Below are 19,236 nucleotides of genomic sequence, written 5' to 3' on the forward strand. Positions count from 1 at the left end.
GTAGAAAGAAAGAAAGACAGAAAGAAAGAAAGCGCGGCTGGTGGGAGGCGCATCTCAGCCGGGCGCGGCGGCTGGCAGTCCCGCTCCGGCAGCCCCTCGGACAGGCGGATCCGTGCGGCGAGGCGTCGCATCACCCACCCGACGGCCAGAGCATTCCAGAGGGGGAGGAAGAAGGCGGCGGGCCAGCCTAGCAGGTGTCCCTCTTTCTCCGCCTCTCTTCCAGAAAAGCAGAGCTGTTGGAACCTCTCGCTTTGGCAAGATCCGACGCCGCTCTGCTCTCCTTTCCGTCGGGCTTATTCTTGGGACGGCAGCCGCGCCTCCTTCCTCCCCGAGAGTCCTTCGCGTCCACACGCGCGCGCGCACACACTTCGTGAGCGGTGATAGCCACAGCGTGAGGAGTCTGGTGCGATTCGTCCTTGGCTGTGGGGAAGCAACAGCCCCGTCTCTGGGGGTTTAGGAAAAAGCCGCGCCTCTCCGCGAGCGCCCCTGAACCCGCGCTGTGGACCAGTTCTCTCTTTAGACCTGACTGAGGGGAAAAGCCGCGGAGGCGGCCGCTTCAGACTGCGCGCAAGAAGCACGCTTGAAACTGACCAGGCACTCTTGAATCTGACCAGACAGGTTAGTCTGCGTTCCGTCTTGATTGACCAGGATCAAGTCCACAGCCAACCTGGATATGTCTTGCCCCCACAGAAAGGGGGGAGGACCTGCGTCTGATGAAGTGGGATCTTTGATCCTCGACAGCTTAGAATACATGCAATTGATCTACTTCAGGGGACAATCCCTACCCCACCTACCTGAAAGGAAGCCCCGTTGAATCCAGTAGGGCTTACTTCCGAGTAGACAAGGTTAGGACTGCGCTGTAAAGAGTGTTGTAATCCTAGGCATGTCTCCTCAAAAGCAAGCCCCGCTGATGTCAGTGGGCGTTTAGGCTTGCAGCCTTACAGCACAAGTCTGTGTTTGCCTACTCAGAAGTAAGCCCCCTTTGCACCATGCATTCAAAGCACATTTAGAGAACATGGCTTCCCCCAAAGAATCAAGGGAATGGTAGTTCACCTTTCACAGAGCTACAACTCCCAGCACCCTTAACAACCTACAATTCCCAGGATGCTTTGGGGGAAGCCATGTGCTTTAAATGTATGGTGTGTACCCAGCGCTCTTGGGGGATTGTGCTTAGGAGTGCAGTTTTATAGCACAACCCTAACCCTGTACCAGTCGACCCTGAAAGTAAGTCCCATTGAGTTCAATGGGGCTTGTTTTCTAAGAAAATCTGCATAGGCTGCACCCTTTGCATGCTTATCTGCAAAGGAATACACTCAATGGGACTTCAGAGTAGTTCTAGGCAGGTGCTTTCCCTACGGGCGGTTTAGCAAGGGTGTGCCTCTGTATACCAGCTGCTTGCAGGCTTCCCAGAAGCATCTGGTTGGCCACTACTGTGAGAACAGGATGCTGGACTAGATGGGCCTTTGGTCTGATCTAGCAGGGCTCTTCTTGTGTTCTGTTTAGAGGTGCACTTCCCCTCCAGTGTGAAGGCTCTGGGAACTTAGCAGAGCTTCCTTTGAGATGGATGCTGTCTGGCTATTGCTAGTTGCTGGGGAACTGTTATATTTTCAACATTTCTATTGTACATTGCTTGGAATAAAGTTGTTTTTTTTCCCCAGTAAATGAGACGGGGGGGGGGAGAGAGACTTGTGGCACCTTAGGGGCAAACAGATTAATTGTGGCAAAAGGTTTTTGTGGATTAGACACGCACACACACTCGAACACCAAGTTTCTACTGAAATGAACTTATGGGTCTTTTAAGTGCCAAGAGGCAGTGGCTGTGTACATACCATACATTTAAAGCACATGGCTTCTCCCCAAGCATCATGGGAATGGTGGTTTGACAGAGCTACAACTCTCAGTAACAAACTACAGGTCCCAAGATTCTTTGGGAGAAGCCATGTGCTTTAAATGTATGGGGGGGTATATGTATTTCTGTTTGCTTGCTCGCTGTAACTGCAGCAATGCACTAAGGGGGTCTCCCCTCTTGGATTTTTCCATTTATAACATGACTAAATACATGTATGTAATAAAATTGGTAATAAATCTCTCTTTCCTACTCTGTCCCATGCATTTGGTACACCTCCAGGCTGTGATCCTATGCACATTTACTTGGTGCTGACATCTGAGTAAAGATGGATAGGCTGCATAATGTTCCTTGCCTTGTGGCTTTCCTGTCCGTGTTTTTTTTTTTAACCTGTCTTTGACTTACCCCTGCCAAGCAGAAAGGTGTAATCCGTCTGTTTAAGAAATCACGAGCCTTACCGGATGCACAGAGGCCAGTTGCAGTGGTAAAGAAAAACATCCTGCATGTGATCTGATCATCTGAGGCACTTCGTATTGCTTTGCATGTTCCAGAGATGACAAAGGAAGCTGCCTTATGTTGAGTCAGACAGGTGCTCCATCTAATTCAGTATTGTCTGGGCTGACCGGCAGACGCCCTCCAGGCTTCAGACGGGATGCTCCCAGTCCTGCCTAGAGATGCCAAGGATTGGATCTGGGCCCTTCTGCAAGCAGATTAGATGCTCTGCCACTGAAATAAGCATTGGCATTAAATAACAATGCCCCTGGCTGCATCTTGGCTTTGATTAACCCATGCCTTTCTGTTAGGGAAACTCAGAATTGGTGCGGCTGGTGGCAGAAACTCAGTGATGAGGAAAAGCAGCCTATAAACCCTCCCAAGTCCACTGGAAACAGCTATGGGGCTGGTTCTGGCACAGATGTCAGTCTTGGAAGTTAGCCTGGGTGATAGGAATCTTGGGCTCAAATTGATCTGAGTGGATGCATATTTGCAATTTCTTTGTAATATTTAGTTGGTATCTAGTTGGGGGGGGGGAGGTCACCCATGACAGCACTCCATCAAAAGCCACCAGCAAGTTTTAAATGGTTAGTACAGGAATGCAATTATTTGCTACCTCATCCTTTTAATGGGAGATGCAGGAACTGAACCTGGGGCCTTCTGCATGCAAAGCATGTGGACCACCTCTGACCTGTGGCCTTCCATCAGCATGTGGTCCATTGGTACCCTCAGAGTTCCTGTCCCCTGCCACTCCTCCTCCAAAGTGTGAGGAGATGGAGCCCCACCCTCCCCTTGCCTTGCCCTCTCCCTTTGGTGATTGTGAGGATTGGGTCCAGATGGAGAAGGCATGTGAATGGGCAACAGTGCCAGCGGTGAAGAAGAGGACCTACTCAGAGAGGGTGGCTTCCCCAAGGACCTTCCCTCAAAGCTTGGAGGAACAAACTGTGATTTTGCCATACACCTTCCTTCCCCAACCTGATGTCCTCCAGATATTTTGGACTGCAGCTTCCATCAGCCCCAGGCTGGCTGGGACTGATGGGAGTTGTAATCCAAACCATCTAGAGGACACCAGGTTGGTGAAAGCTGTCATACATTGTATTGGATTCCCTTGTGCTCTAATGGGCCAACCCAATTTGTAAATGCTTCCCCCAACTTCAGATTTTAGCTGTTGCAAAAGAGTGTGGGTAGTCTGATGATTATGATTAAAGTGGAGGGGACAAAAATGGATGCCCACAAATTTACACAGGAATTTAAAAACCCACTGCCCAAAATACTTTTTAAAAATGATTCTTATTAAAGTTATTATCGAGCATATTTATTTTTAAGACTGGAAACTTCAATTAAAAAAAAAAAAGAAAGAAATAACAAAGAGTTATGCACATGCACAGCCTTGTATTCCGGAAATTCTGGTTTTTACAGCATTCCTATCCTTAAGCAACTTTAGGAAAAGATGAATGGGATTAAAGGGTGCATCAGAAATTCCAAAACAAAGCAGAGACTCAATATAACTCTTTCAAAAAAAACAGATTTTTTTTTGCTGAAATAATTAGCATTTCAATTGTTTTCTCTTTTTAAAGTCCATATATCCTTGCATTGGCTGTACTTGGATATATGCTAAGATGGGACACCAGCAAGCAAAGACACTGGGTTCAACCTTGATCGATTAACACCAATCATTGATAGGAATATAGAAAATGTCTTCGGGGGGGGGGTTCCACTGAGGATATATTGCCTATGGGCTGCCCAACGCCTAGTGCCAGTACTGGTGGAGAGATTGACTGATGTCCACCATTACTGACCTTCCCCTGTAAAGCTGACATATGGAGAGTATTGGGTACCTTGTAGGTTGCTGTCCTTGGCCTTATTCAGGCATAATGATACATTATGGTTTATCATATTATGTGACTGAGACAGTTTGAGTCATAGGCTCATGTACCCAACCACCCCTCCTCTGAAATGGCTAAGAAGAGGAGATGGCAGCTTTTGCTTCCATTTTAGACCAACCAGCGTTTGTCTTGTCATGTGAACTTTGACAAAGTATGATTAGTCTAAACTATGGTTTACTGAAATAAGCCAACTTCAGTGCTTGGTTTATGAAGCTGGGGTGTTTCAACAAACCATAGTTAAGCTTAAACATGGCTTAGGATTCAGATGTAAAACTAAACTGTGGTTAGCTGAAAACGGAAGCTAAAGTGTCCAATCTCCTCCTCACGGCTGTGCTAGAGAAGAAGCAGGGAGAGTAGCATGCAAGCACAAGGCTCTCATACTCTCATTCACATGATGCTAAACCAGGTGTAGAATTATAGAATCATGGAATAGTAGAGTTGGAAGGGGCCTATAAGGCCATTGAGTCCAATCCCCTGCTCAATACGGGAATCCAACTTAAAGCAACCTTTTTTCTGTTGAGGGCTGCATTTGCTTGGATGTAAAGTGTCGGGGGCGCATGCTGACTGGGGGGGGCAGAGCAAAAAGTGGGTGGGGCTATCCTTTCAGGCTTTCTTTCACTTTCATCCTTTTTCTCTGTCTCCTTTTGCTACCCTTACGTTCTCTCTCCCCTCCCCCCCGCACCACCTCCTCACCTACCAGGCTGCTGGGAAGGGACAAATCACTCTTGCTAGAGGTCTGAATTGATCACATGAGAAGGCTTTTGAAAAGTAAGCCAAGGGCCACATAAAGTTAGCCTGAGGCTAGGGCCACAGGCTGCCCATTAAACTACCATTTAGCATTATATCTGAGTCAGGCTATGCTTGTGCCCTGCCTAAGATGAACATGTGACCAACAACCCCAGAATCTTTTGTAACCCATAAGAGTTTCTGCAGCAGACAAATCAATGCATCAAGAGTTCCTGGAGGATAGGAAGTATGAAAAATGCTGCACTATTTATTTCATTTAATTTCATTTCATTAAATTTATATCCCACCCTTCCTTCCACTTCGCACTAGCGAAAGGAATCGACAGATTTCTGTCCCGTTCTGGCAGCTGAGCTAATTTGTAGTCTGAGTCTGATAGTCTTGGAGGGCTTCATTGTAGATAGCCTTGGGTCCATCGGAAATAACTCCAGCTTTTTCTTCTCCTGCAGCTCCAGCTTTCTCGACAGCAAAGGTTTTTTGCTCTCCTTTTCTTTACGGCAAAGATGAGAAAAAAGTGGAGACTGGAAAATGTTCGATTCCTTTTGGCCTGCATGCTCTGCCTCCTTTTCATTGAGGGAAGTACAACAGAGCAAGGAAAATGTGAGTAAACCTTCCGCTGTAGGCTAGCGAGAGTCCTGGTGTCCTTGGTATCAAAAGCTTGGTCCATGCATTCATCTGTGTAGAAATGCACACATAGAGAGGAAGATTGAGGACAAGGACCCATCTCAACCTCACTGTGTTCAAGGGCCACTGTGTACACATCTGAATACACATGGAGAACAAATTTGATTCAGTTTTGCATTTAAAACTAAATCTGTTAGTGTCAGTCAACTTGATTGCTTGAGCCATGGGCTACTGCAAATACAGAGCACAATTAAAGAATAAGATTTTCACCATAAAATTACTTAAGGCATGTATGCTGTACAAAAGCAAAAGGACTAATAAACTGATAAAACTGACCTTAAGATTACACCACATTATTTAAAATATATTAAAATTTAACTGCTTCAAAAGTTAAGAATCAGTAACAGAGCTAAAACAATTGATGATGGGAATATTAGATCAGAGGGTCCCCATAACAATTTGCTGTATTATCAGAAATAACTTTTTCTCAAATCTTATCAAATTCTCACTTTTGGAAACAATTTGAGAACCAAAACACAGCTGTCCTTTGAAATTGGCACTCACATGAATTTTGTGAAGCTGCTCATGTTTTTAAAAATGCATATATGAGGGGGTAGTGTGAATAAATATGAATATTTTAGTGAAAGTAATGTACAAAAATGCATTATATTAGAACATGCTTGCAAAAATGTGTACATTACTCAAAATTGATATAAATTCTGTGTATTTGGAGAAATTTGCACTAAAATGCTGAAGAATTTTCAAAAGGGTTTTTTTATTTTAAAAAATGCAAATTTCTGCAGAAATGTGGAAAACTAAATTTAAGATTGGAAGAAAGAGAAACTAAGGGAACTGAAATTGACAAATCCCTTCCATCACTAGCTCCAGTATACCTGATCCATACCCTAGAAAAATGTGCATTTGGATGTCCACTTACAAGGCTACACATATTCATTCTCATGATAAATACGCCTAGGATTGTGCTGCTGTTTTCAAGGGAGTGTTTGTTCTATCCAAGACTGATTGAAACCTGCCCCACCTCCCTTGTGACCAAAACTACGAAAGGTATTGTTGCCTGGGATTGTGCCACTGCCCTGGGTGGCGAAGTCCCTTTCCAGAGAGAGTATGTCAAATATTATTCCCGACAAACATCTGTCAGGAATGCTTTCATTTGGATTCCTGCATTGTGCAGGGGGTTGGACTTGATTGCCTTATAGGCCCCTTCCAGCTCTACTATTCTATGATTCTATTTTTGAATGATTATGAGTTTGTATTGAACTGAATTGATTGTTTGTTGAATTTGTTTGTTTTCCCCTTATTCATATGCTCTTGTGTTCCTTGAGATGATTATATGCAGGGCCGGCTCTAAAGGGCAGCCAGGTGGGGCCCTGGCAAAGGGCCTCACAGCCCACAGGGGCCCCTCAAGGGCCCCTCATCATCATCAGGCCCGGCCTCCAAGAGGTCTTCTGTATCTTTAAAAGTTGTGCAGGGGGAAGGAAGAATTCCACCTTGTGGTTTTTCCCATTACAGGGTTGCAAGAACACCTGCACTTGGCTGACTTTCTGTTCTCCTAAAGATACAGGATCAGTCTCAGGCCCTGAACCTGGCAACCCTAAGTAGAAAAGCTACAAAGCTAAGAACAGCCCTACTGGATCAGGCCAGTGGCCCTTCCAGTCCAATTTCCTGTGTTCACAGTGGCCAATCAGATGCCTCTGGGGAGCCCACAAGCAGGCCCTGAGTGCAACAGCCCAGTCTTCCTACTTGTGATTCCCAGCAAATGGTATTGATGGAATGATGGGCTGGTGGACAGTAAGGAAATTGCCCTTCTGTAGATAATGAATTTAGGATTATTATTATTTTTAAAAAGGAAGCTCTATTTCCCAATGTCCAATCTGAACAGCTGGCATGCCGGCAGTGGAAACAAGAGCACAAGTTCTGGTTTGAAGTACCCAGGGTCATTAACAAAAGTAGTCGCGGCAGCTGCAGTGACCACCACCACCGTTATCCTTATTGATTCCCATCCAGCACCAGTGATGTGGGATTGGACTATTGTTCAGAGGAAAACGTTCTGAAATGGAATGGGGGGGGGATGTTCTGCAACTTTTTCCACTGGTATATTTTTCCATGGAAAACAAACTTTCCATTTTTAAGAAAGGCATTAATCATAAAATTAATTAGTTACATAATGAATATGATGGAAGCCAAACTGAGCAGCTGGAAATGGGTGCAATACTAGCCCAATCTAAAATCAAAGTTGGAATTCACTTATTTCAGGTGACTGTCCTAGGAAGCACATACAGTAATACCTCAGTTAAGGAATCCTCCAGGAAAAAGCTCCTTTTAAGGAAGGTTTTTTTTTTAAGGTGAAACTGACTAGCTTTGCTTTGCTGTGAATGAACTTTCAAGCCTATGCCTTTGCTTTTGCTTTAAGGTGAAACTAACCAGCCTGTGCCTTTGCTCCTGGTGTAGTGTCCTCCTACTCCGCCATCTTCCTCCCCATCCAACTTATATATAGTCCCACCAAAGTTCAGAGGGACTTAGCAGGGATGGGGGAGAAATTCAATTTGACTCACAGTTAAAGGTGACCCTACCTCATTTGTCTTACCAAAACAATACAAAACACAGCCATCCTTCAAGATTTGCACTTCTCTAAAGTTTGCATTCCAGTTCTCCAACCAAGAGGTGTGTCCAAAAATGCATGCATCAGGATAAAATATGCATCAAAATGCATATAGAAGTGAAAGTAGCATGCAAAATGCATTCTGTTTGCAAAAATGGGTAGATTACGCAAACTTGCATCCAAAAGCTATGCACGAGAAATTCACACTAAAATGCTAATAAATTTTCATGAGCACTTTCTTTTTTTTAAAAAAAAATGGCCAACTCACATGGAAATGTGGAGAACTGAACTTAAATTTGGGAAAATGAGGAACCGAAATTGACAGATTCACCCATCAGGGTGTCTCTGTCTGATCGTCAGACTCTGTCTAGGGCACACCCACTCCCCAGGCCACACCTCTCACTTGCCGTAGTCCGTGTTCTACTTGTGCTTTTCCATGGCTCAAATGCACTCTTGAACTTTGATAATTACTTACTTGGATGAAGGATGGAGAGATTGTTGGTGGGAAAGGGGCAGTACGTAGAAACCTTTGACTTCTGTGTGGCTGGAATAAAGCCTACTGTGCAAAAGTAAAAGTCACATCCATTGTCCCACCCACTCTTGCTTTGGACCCTGCTCACCACCTGCAGGGGGCCCCTGGAATTTTACCCATGTGGGACATGGCTCTCAGGCTAAAAAAAACAACACCAAAAAATTCCCCATTCAAGCCATGTTCTGAATTGGGGTTAGCCTTGAAAAATGGCTTCAGCCAGTTTGAGGAAATTGTTTAGTTTGAACCAGGTGAAAAACCAAAATAAAGAAGGTGCCTATTGGCTAGTACAAATGACAGTACCAATATATCCCTCTGCCCAATCCCTGTTGCATTTTTGCAGTTGTACTTTAATTTTTTGCTGTGATATACATAGCAATGAATAGGGAATAAATTTGATTTTGTTTTTGTTTTAAGGAGAAATTACCTAATTCATACTGCTCAAACCATTGCACAATCTGAGAACAGCTACCCTTTGAAATTTGCTCTTCTCCAAACATTGCAATCCATCTGTTCAACCAACCACTGTGTACACAAATGAGTGTATTAGAGAAAATAACATACAAAACTGCATTGTATTGTTGCAATCTCCAAGTGGTGAGCGATATCCAGGGATCCCTGCTATTGCTCAGGGTTTGGTTTCCATGGAAAGATGATCAGCCGAGTCTATGGTGCCTTTCCACACATTCACAACCTGAGTATAAGATGGAGGGGTTGAAAGCATCAGCAGTCCAATAGATCTTGCTTTTCCATCAGGCTTATAGGAGGTATCCTGAAGCCTCTCTGCATGTTTCCAGTTCCCAGCCTTTCATCAGACAAGCTAAAAACACAAGCCTATCTTTGGCCCCAGGAGGGGGGGCTGTCCTGAAGAGTTTCAATAACAATAGGATCTCCCTGGCCCATTTACTAGGTAATGGGCACTTGATAGACCCATTAGCCCACCTGGCCACTCTATTAGACTAACAAAGGAGACTCATCTGGCCAGGGGAGCAGGTTTGTCAGCTGCAGAGCCCACCTCCAAGTGCAGGGTTCCAAATCAGGGGCTGGAAGGGGACTCACAGAAATCATCTGTCTCAATCCCCAAACTCATAAAAATATTATGGGAAACTGCTTGTAAAAAAAGTATATATAAGTGAAAAACTGCATTCAAAAATGTTTTTATTAGGATAAATTGGCACTTAAATGCTGACCAATGTTATGAGGATTTAAAATAATGCAAACTGCTGCAGAAATTCAGGATTTCATAGAATAGTAGAGTTGGAAGGGGCCTCTAAGGCCATCAAGTCCAACCGCCTGCTCAATGAAAAATGAGAAACCAAAATTGACAGATTTATCTATCTCTAGAGAAGGATGATGGCATATGCACATAAGAGTATATGTGCCCACTACTACAAAAGAGGGAGGGCTGTGCACACACCATTTAAAGTACATCCCATCTTTGAATTCTGGAAACCGTCACAGTGCTACCGTTCCCAACACTCTTGAACGTCAGTTCCCAGGATTCTTTGGGAGAAAAATGTACTTTAAAGGTACAATTAAGAAACAGAAACCTTGTGTGGACAGACTCTCTAAAGCACAAGGTGAGGGATAACATTGGCAGCTAAATCACCGTGCAAGACAATTTGTGAAGCCAGGGGAGGGACCATAGGTCAAATGAAAGGCACCATGGATCAGTGGTAGAGCACATGCTTTACATACAGAGGGTTCCATCCCTGATATGCCCAGTTAAAAGGAACACATAGCAGGTGACCCTGAAGAACCTTTGTCATCCAGGGCATGCCACATCAAGCTAATGGACAGATGGTCCAACCCCTTCTCTGTGACAATGCGGTTGAAGGGCCACCTGTGACCTGTGTTCAAATGTTACATCTGCCTTTTCACTGAGCATGTTTAACTTTCTCTCTGTTTGGCTGGCTGATCAGTTAAATTTTATCTGGAATGAACTCTATGTTTTCCCCAAGAGTATATTTTTCATTACCTTGTCAAGAACTTAATGCAATAGCTGGAGGATCTGTTTTACCTCAGATGTCACAAATGCAGAGATTGCTTTATTCCATTCTAAGCACTGCCATACAAGTTACAGAGGTTACCTGCATTCCATCTCAGGACTTACAATCCTGTGTTGAAGTTTTCAAATCATATAGCTGTATCATTTTACACAATCATTGACCTAGGATGAACTGAATGAAAGATGAAATACCATTTTAGGAAACGAATTGCCCAGACATGACTTGGGGGGGAAATCTTCATGAGGTCTTTGGAAACCAAAATATCAGTGCATGGTTTTATGAATTCAGCTATCTATGGAAGATGTCATTGCTTGTCAAGGGTCATGAATGGTGGGGAGCATATGTGGTGACATACTTGATGATCACTGGAAATTGACAAGGCCAAACCAAGTCAGGCTGCTTCCTGAGATGGAGGATAAGATGGCACCTCCTCCCATTTCATGGACAAAACCCAACCTTACAGTTGGATCTTTCTTTGACACTTCTTCCACTGCACCTGAGCATAGCATATTAGTTTAGGGGGCACAGGACAGGCCATGTAGACAGCTCTGTCTATTCCCTACCCTTCAGCATTTGCTGCTTGAGGTTACTGCCTGTCTCACGGCATGGCCCGCCTTAGAAACTGAAGTTTCCTTTTAAACTACTTGGAAACCATAGAATTAGCACTCTTACCTGTAGATGTCACTTTGGCTTATTTCTTGCCATGCTCAACATCTCGTGACAACAGTTGACCATAACAGTTGAACTCTAACCCAACTTCCCTGTCAAGTAGGTGAATATCCCAGGAAGGAGATGGACATGGTCCAAGGGAGGCATTCTGTCTGCTCAACTGAGCTTATTCACAAGAATGAACTGTGCAAACAGCTTTGTCCAAAGCAGGAGCATCACTGAGGGACTGTTGGTGGCCTCTCCAGTTCACTGCCTCTCAGACATGAAAGCCTCATTCATCCCTCAGCTGACTGAAGTGGAAGCAGATCTTTTCACACAAGCCACCACAGTGCTCCATCCATCCCATGCTCTGCTTTTGAGCAGAAGGAAGGGATGAAAGGAGGCGATAGTGGCCAGGTTTCAGTGCCTGTCCTCTCAGCAGCTTTTCTCTAGCACAGATGTTCTCAGTCTGAGGCCTGTGGACCACTAATAGTCTGCAAGCTCCATCAAGTGGTTTGCAGAAAAGATAAGAGCTGGAGAGTGGTCTATTAGGGGAAACAGGGCACTGCCCCACCAGTCTCAGCCTTGATTCCTGCAAGGCCACCTTCCTTCCTTCCTACTTACATCTCATCCGGGGGGGGGCACTGCCTACCACTTCCCTCTCCTTAGTTTCTGTGTTGCCTTTGTAAAACTCAGGAGGGAGAAGGAGGGAGACAAAATTAGCATTTCTTGGATCCACCTATCATTGGCTCTGGCTCCATGATACTCCATGTTAGGCTCCCTGACTTCCACCCCACCAGCCCCAATGGGCACTAGCCACCACTGCAGTTAAGAATATAACTTGGCCCTGCATTTGATTGGGTTTATTTTTTACTGACAGTGGAGACTGAGACCACTTTGACCAGGCTACCTTCCTGTACAGGATGGGCTTTTCATCCTTTGCCATCCTCAAGTCCTAATATAGAAGCAGGATGTATGCTGAACCTACTCTGAGGTTTTAAGTTGACAGACATCCTGCCAACATCACAGAGTTTTGCTCTCCAAAACAGGCACATCCATTGCACTAGAAAGGGAAGACTAAAGCTACTAAAATATGAGTTGTGCGTGTGTTTTGGTTTGTAGAGCAAACGGAAAGGTTATTCAGTGGTTCACCAAGACCCCAAGCAATTATCAAAGGGACCACAGGAAAAATACGTTGGAGAGCCACTGGTGTGGTGGTTGTTTTCTCCTGTGGAAGAGATGCTTCAGGATGGTAATGAGGTTCAAGATGGGCAGGGTGGCCACTTGTGCATTGCTCCAAATGAGGAAGCAGATCTGCATGACATTTGCATATGTTAATGTATATGTGTAGTGCAGGTTTTAATAGAAAGATATCTTATCAAATAGGATAATATGTGACCAGGTGACTTGTATGCCTGCTCAGTTTGCTATCCAGGTGGGCAGCTTGTTGATGGGCAGCTTTAAGCCCTCTGGTGCTCTCCCTTCTTAGGGTCCTTTAGTCTTAATTGGACTTGGACCAGGCAGTCCTTGAATTAGAAGATGCTTTCATGTGGAGGCCTGTCCTCTGACAGCACTTCAGAAAGAGCAGGCATGGGGAACCTCTGGCCCTCCAGATGTTGCTGAACTACAACTCCCCTAATCTTTGGCCATGGGCCATACTTGCTGGGGCTGATGTCAGTTGTAGTTCAGCAACATCTGGAAGGCCAAAGGTACCCAACACATGAGATAGAGGACTGTTCTCTATAAAGTAGGGAACATGGCTTCCCTGCATGTGGGTGGATTGATAGATCCTACACTTGGTGCTAGCAGCTGGGCATGTTTATCCCATAGCACAACTTTGTGGGGTTTTTATATATATAAGGTGTCAAGGTTCTCAGGCAAACTGGCTTTCTGTCCGAAGGGAAGCCAGTTCTTATACTGAACAGTGTGCATATTCAGAGGCTCTTGCCTGAATGATCATCCCCCTATCTGAGGAGAGGTAAGCGGGGAACAGAAAGAGGGCCTTCTCATTTGCGGCACTATGACTATAGGGAGTGCCTATCCAAGAGAAGCTTGCCAGGCATCGACTCTGATGTCTTTCTAGGGCCAAAGACCACTTGCCCAGGCATTCCACCCATGCTGCCTGGGGCTGATGAGAGCTGAAGTCTAAAACATCTGGAGGGCACCAGGTTGGAGAAGGCTGATATAGCTGTACTTAACTTAATTTTGCCCTTCTCCTGGATTTTATTGCAGCTGTACTCCTTCACTGGGTGTTTGTTCTGCCATTTTAAATATCTACTCTGCCCTGGAACTAGGGATGGAAAGATCTGTCAGTTCTGGTTCTCTCGGTTTCTCATTTTTGCAATCGTAAATCCAGTTCTCCACACTTCTGCAGTAATTTACGATCCCCCCCCCAAAAAAAAAAACCCTCATGAAAATTCTCCAGCATTTTAGTGCAAATTTCACCGAATAAACACTGGTTGTAAGTAAGAAGGCAGGAAGGTGAGGGCTGCTAGAGGTCAGGCTTGAGGGTTGATGGGGCAAATGAGCCAGCCTCCAGCATTTCATGCTTTGTTTGAAAGCTTCCCAGAAGCATCTGGCTGGCCACAGTGAGAAACGGGATACGGTACTGGACAGAACGCTTCTAACGTCAATATGCTGCCAGGGCACAGCATTTGGAGCAAGGGGGGGAAAGGCGGCTGGGGAAAGGAATAAGCACTTCATTGCTGCCACTCCACTCTAAATGGTCTCCTCTGTAAGAGATTCTTCACACACACACAAAAGGATGTGGGTTTTCCGGAAAACCTCCTGTTAGTTTTCAGCTAGAATCTCTACTATGTGAAATTAAGATCTTATAATATGACCCAGACAAGCAATTTCCAAATGAGTACGCAGCAACTGTTTTACAACTGTTGCTTTTCTTTCTTTTTTTTTGTCCACTTGCTTTTCAAGTTTGATTTTATTGATATTTTCTTACATGTATATTGTGTTATGAAAACTGCTTAAAGGTTGTTGTTGATTAAGCGGCATATCTTGTTAGATAAATAAGCAAACATATGGAGGCTTAGCTCTACACCAAGATATCCCAAAGACCATAGCTTAGTGGTAGAGCATTTGATCTGTATGCAGAAGGTCCCAAATTCAGTCCCTGGCATCTCCAGATTGGACGGGGAGTGCCTTCTATCTGAAACCCTAGAAAGCCATTTCCAGCCTTTGTAGACCAGGAGTGAGAAAGCTTTGGCCCTCCAATTGTTGCTGAACTACAACTCCCATCAGACCTAGCAAGCATGGCCAATGATTATGGGAGTTGCAGTTCAGCAACATCTGAAGGGCCAAAGGTTCCCCACACCTGCGGTAGACAATGCTGACTTAAATGGACCAGCACTCTGGCTCAGTATGCTGGAGCTTTCCTAAAGTGGTGGCCACTCACACTGCTGTTTCACAGACTCCTTGATCACATGTTCACAGCTTTGTCTCTTCTCCCTTACAGATTCAGAGACATACTGTGTGTTCCAAGATAAGAAGTATCGTGTTGGTGAAAGGTGGCACCCATACCTAGAACCCTATGGGTTTGTCTATTGTGTTAACTGTCTCTGCTCAGAGGTATGTTCCTTGTAGCTAATTCTATTGTTTATTAGCATTGACAGTCAAATGGTGACCATTGCGCATAAGCAGAGGAATTCCCATTGTTCTGATGGGTAGTCTAAGTGTAAATAGAGGTCTTCTGTATCACAGGGATTGCTATCAACCTGCCTCCCATCTTCCCTCCCTACCTTTGGTGATCCAATTAAAAGATCCCATTCAGTTCATATTTTGAAGTTTCACACCTGTTTTGCACCTGCCTGACTAATGTGTAAAGTGGAACACAGTTATTCTTTGAGTTTTGCATGTCTTGGCTTAATCTTAGCTCAAAAATGCGTATTAAAATGTGTCCTATGACTACGCATTTAGAAATGTGTATTTTATGCAAAAATGCATTCAAAAATACATACTTTTTTTAAAAAAAATCACAGATGAATATGGAATGGCATGGACTTATGAATGAGCACGTCCCAAACTGAGATGGATCAGAAATATCCTGAACCAACCATCCATGCTCCCAACTATATACCAGGGTAAAGCCCCATTACTTATAGCATATGAGTGTCCCTGTGAAATCTTATAATTTAAGCCTCAGAAATACAGTTTCAAAATCTTGCTTGGTGCTCAGCTACGGAATCGTGACAAATTTGGAGATTCAGTTCTCCATCTGTAAAATGGAAAAGTTATTGTGAGGCTATTTGCAACTCAGTTCTGTAAAATGGGAAGGTTACTGTGAGGCAATGTGCAGACTATCTTCTCCATCCACAAAATGGAAAAGACTATCATGAAGCATTTTGCAGACTCAGTTCTCCATCCATAAAATGGGGAAGTTGTCGTGAGAGAACGTGCAGCTTCAGGCCTCATCTGCATTAGACTTTTCAGGCAGTATCATACCACTTTAAACAGTCATGACCTCCCCCAAAGAATCCTGGGGACTGTAGTTCACCAGATGTACTGAGAGGTGTTAGGAGGCCCCTATTCCCTTCATAGAGCTATAATTCACAGAGTGGTTTAACAATCAATCCCTTTTCCCAGGAACTCTGGGGAGGGGAATAGGGGTTTCCTAGCAACTTTCAGCACCCTTAACAAAATACAATTCTCGGGATGCTTTGGGGGAAGTCATGACTGTTTAAAGTAGTATGATACTGCTTTAAATGTATAGTGCAGATGGGGCCTCTCTGCTCCATCCACAAAATGGGAAAGTTATCATAAGGTCAAACGAGGGGAAGACAGTAAAGCACCTTTCCTGCTAACAGTGCTGTAAGAAATAACCCTTCTTCTCCTCAACTTCTTCCCCCAGAATGGGAATGTGCTATGCAACAGAATAAGGTGCCCTAACGTACACTGTTCCGCCCCGGTGCATGTGCCTCAGCTCTGCTGTCCACGCTGCCCAGGTAATATCTTATTTTCCAGTACAACAAATCTCCGTCTATGTGCTCAGCTCAGGACGCCAGGCCAGAGAAAACAGACAAATTCCCCACCTAAAAATAACAATGGAATGCTTTCATGCAGCAAACCCTGTTACACACTCCATTTATGACAAGAGAGGGCCGTATTCTCAGGAGACGAGTGGCTGAGGAACACACACCCCCTTCAGCGCCCTGTTCTATGTGTGGCCACTGAGTGTTTTATCAGAGCAAGCTGGCAAGATAAAATTCCCTCCAAATGAATCTAGTTAATAGTGCTTCTCCTCTGTATATGCAGAGCTCTCCATTTTTATTTACCCTGTACTAAAATCTGACTTTTTGCTATTTTGCTAGCACAGTGTTCTTTTGTCTCAGGAAGTGTATTTCATAAGGAGAACCCTGCTGGATCAGGCCAATGGCCCATCCTGCTCTCACAGTGGCCAAACAGATGCCTGCCGGAAGCCGGCAAGAAGGACCTGAGTGCAACAGCACTCTCCCTTCTTGTAGCTTCCAGCAAGTGGTAGTCAGCAATGCTAAAATTCTAGCACACACACACACACAGAGTATTATTTGGGGAGGGGGTGTGGCCAGCCAAATGCACAGATGTATTGGCATCTAAATCTGAACATGAGCTTTCTGGATATAAAGGAAAAAGCATTTCCAAATCAGTATGTTTCCTAAGTTTTTTGCAAGTGCATGCAGCAGACCTCAAGGAAAATGTTCAGTCTGTGGGTGGCTTAGTTACTACACGCAGAATCCTATTTTCACCTTGCACATTCACCCTGTTCTGTTATCCTGTTCTGCTGGGGCTTGGTGATAACTGGAGAAGTGGTAGCAGTTACCACAGTCTGGGCAGGGCAGGCCATTCAGGACCCTGGACAGTTCCCAGTGGGCCTTACCAGCTGAACTTTGGAAGATGCCGTCTGAGCAAACAACCAGAGTCATGTGAAAGCTTAAGAAGGCTAGCAAGGCCTTCCCTTCCAGTGGCTCCACCTCCTGGGAGAACAGTCTGCAATCCATAGTTGACTCTGAAATCACATGCTCCTGTGTGGCCATGGAACAGGAGAATCATGTCCTCAGGCCAGGATGCATAGAAGGGGGTGCTGGGGTATGTGAATCATCTGAAACTGTGTCCTCCCTAACCTTTGACCATACTAGCTGGAGCTGATGGGAGTTGTGCCCCAATCCCTGCGTGAGCTCGGGCAGGTCAGATCATGTGTGTCTTCATATAGCAACTCATTTCCAGTCATTTCCACACAGCCATGCTTGTGTTATGGTTTGTTAAGGGTAGGGATGGGGGAATCCATCCATTCTGGATTCTCTCCGTTCTTCATTCTTGCAATCTTAACTTCAGTTCTCCACATTTCACATTAGTGTGTCCTCATGAAAACTCACCAGCATTTTAGTGTGAATTTCTCCTTCTGTATACATGTGTGCATGCAATTTTGCCTAATATACACGTTTTTGCGAAGCAATTTCCCCTCAAATAATGCATTTTTTGTATATTAGCTTCAGCAGTATATGCATTTTGAAAGACGCTTTACCCCAATATATGCATTTTTGTACACATTACTTGGCTGGAGAAATGCATTGCAAAATTCAGAGAAGTGCAAGTTTTGAAGGACAGGTTTGTTTCAGTTTGTGCATTGCCTCAGAAAGTGCAAGTGAGATTGGTTTGCCTTTACATGCGAGCCATATAAAATTTCTCCTCCATCCCTAGTAAGTCCCTCTGAACTCAGCATGACTTACTTCTGAGTAGAGACTTGTGCTGCAACTGTCTGACTATAACAAACTCAATGTGTTGCTTGGGTACCTCGGAACCAAATCAAATCTCTCCTCCTTCCTTAGTTAAGACCGGATCAAATCCCTGTGCAACCTTCAGCCCTCAAAGTGCAAACTACAATGGAGATGTGATGCTTGCTGTCTTTGTGGCTCAAGCATTGGTTTCTTTGAGCAATTTCTTTAGGCTGCCATAAAAAGAAAAACACAGGAAATTAAGCCGTGTGCACATCCACAAATATGAAAGCGCTGCAGAGAGACTCGATTTCATTAGGGATGCTGAAGAAACCTGAGCATCAGAATTGAAACTTCACTGTTAACTTGATACAGTTGGAAAACCCGAGTTGGCCCACGTGCCGCACTGCTGGTTTAATCACTCCAAGTGGTGGGTGATCTTGCATGTGCTACCGGAGGGCTGTGTTAAAGGACAAGCTGTTGGATTGGCTTTTGCAAGCTTAACAGAGCCCTTGAAGTTGTTTTCAAAAAGCACTGGGTAGTATAATGTGTTTGACACCTGTATCTTAAGGCTGTACATATGGAGGCAGTTAGCGTCCACATTTGCAGTTGTTTGATGCTGGATTGCTTCCCAATCCTGTCTCACTGCTTTCAGCCACTGCTCAAAAGCAACCCACTGAGCTGACTTTACAAAACTAATCACTGAGCCCTCGTCGAAATCTCTTTGTATTTTATTTAAATATTAAATTACAGTGTGCTTAATTGGGGGCTAGAGCTTCTGGGGTTCGATTTATCAGCAGATGGATTCTCAATTTTCTTCAAAGCACATTTAAGTCCTTGGAAAGTTCCCCCATCAACTCTGAAAATAACATCAACCAGTTGTTCTGATGTTAATTAGTAAAAACTCCCCTGTAAAAAAAATTAGAGATATTTTTTTTCTTCCAGGCAGTTTATGGTTCCAATATCATTTCTTCATCCATTGTTGAAACCTTTTGCTATTTTAATTTTATTGTCATTGAGGCTAATATAATTTTTTCAGCTTTGGATTTCTTCTAACTCTCTTCTGTATCCATTCTGTTTATCGATCATAAGAACATAAGAAGAGCCTGCTGGATCAGGCCAGTGGCCCATCTAGTC

At 44.4% G+C, this 19,236-nt stretch overlaps 1 protein-coding gene across 1 annotated transcript in view; it reads left to right on the top strand.

The window, feature by feature from the left end:
• The first annotated feature begins 396 nt into the window (after nt 1-396).
• Nucleotides 397-19,236, top strand: part of CHRDL1 (chordin like 1) — a 64,424-nt gene continuing 45,584 nt past the window's right edge. The window contains exons 1-4 of the mRNA XM_061598832.1: nt 397-618; nt 5,418-5,568; nt 14,868-14,980; nt 16,260-16,353. Of these exons, the coding sequence (XP_061454816.1) occupies nt 5,472-5,568; nt 14,868-14,980; nt 16,260-16,353 (304 nt within the window). The 5' untranslated portion in view covers nt 397-618; nt 5,418-5,471. The remainder of the gene's footprint in view (nt 619-5,417; nt 5,569-14,867; nt 14,981-16,259; nt 16,354-19,236) is intronic.

This window comes from Rhineura floridana, chromosome 16 (assembly GCF_030035675.1).
Source record: "Rhineura floridana isolate rRhiFlo1 chromosome 16, rRhiFlo1.hap2, whole genome shotgun sequence".
Taxonomy (NCBI): Eukaryota; Metazoa; Chordata; class Lepidosauria; order Squamata; family Rhineuridae; genus Rhineura; species Rhineura floridana.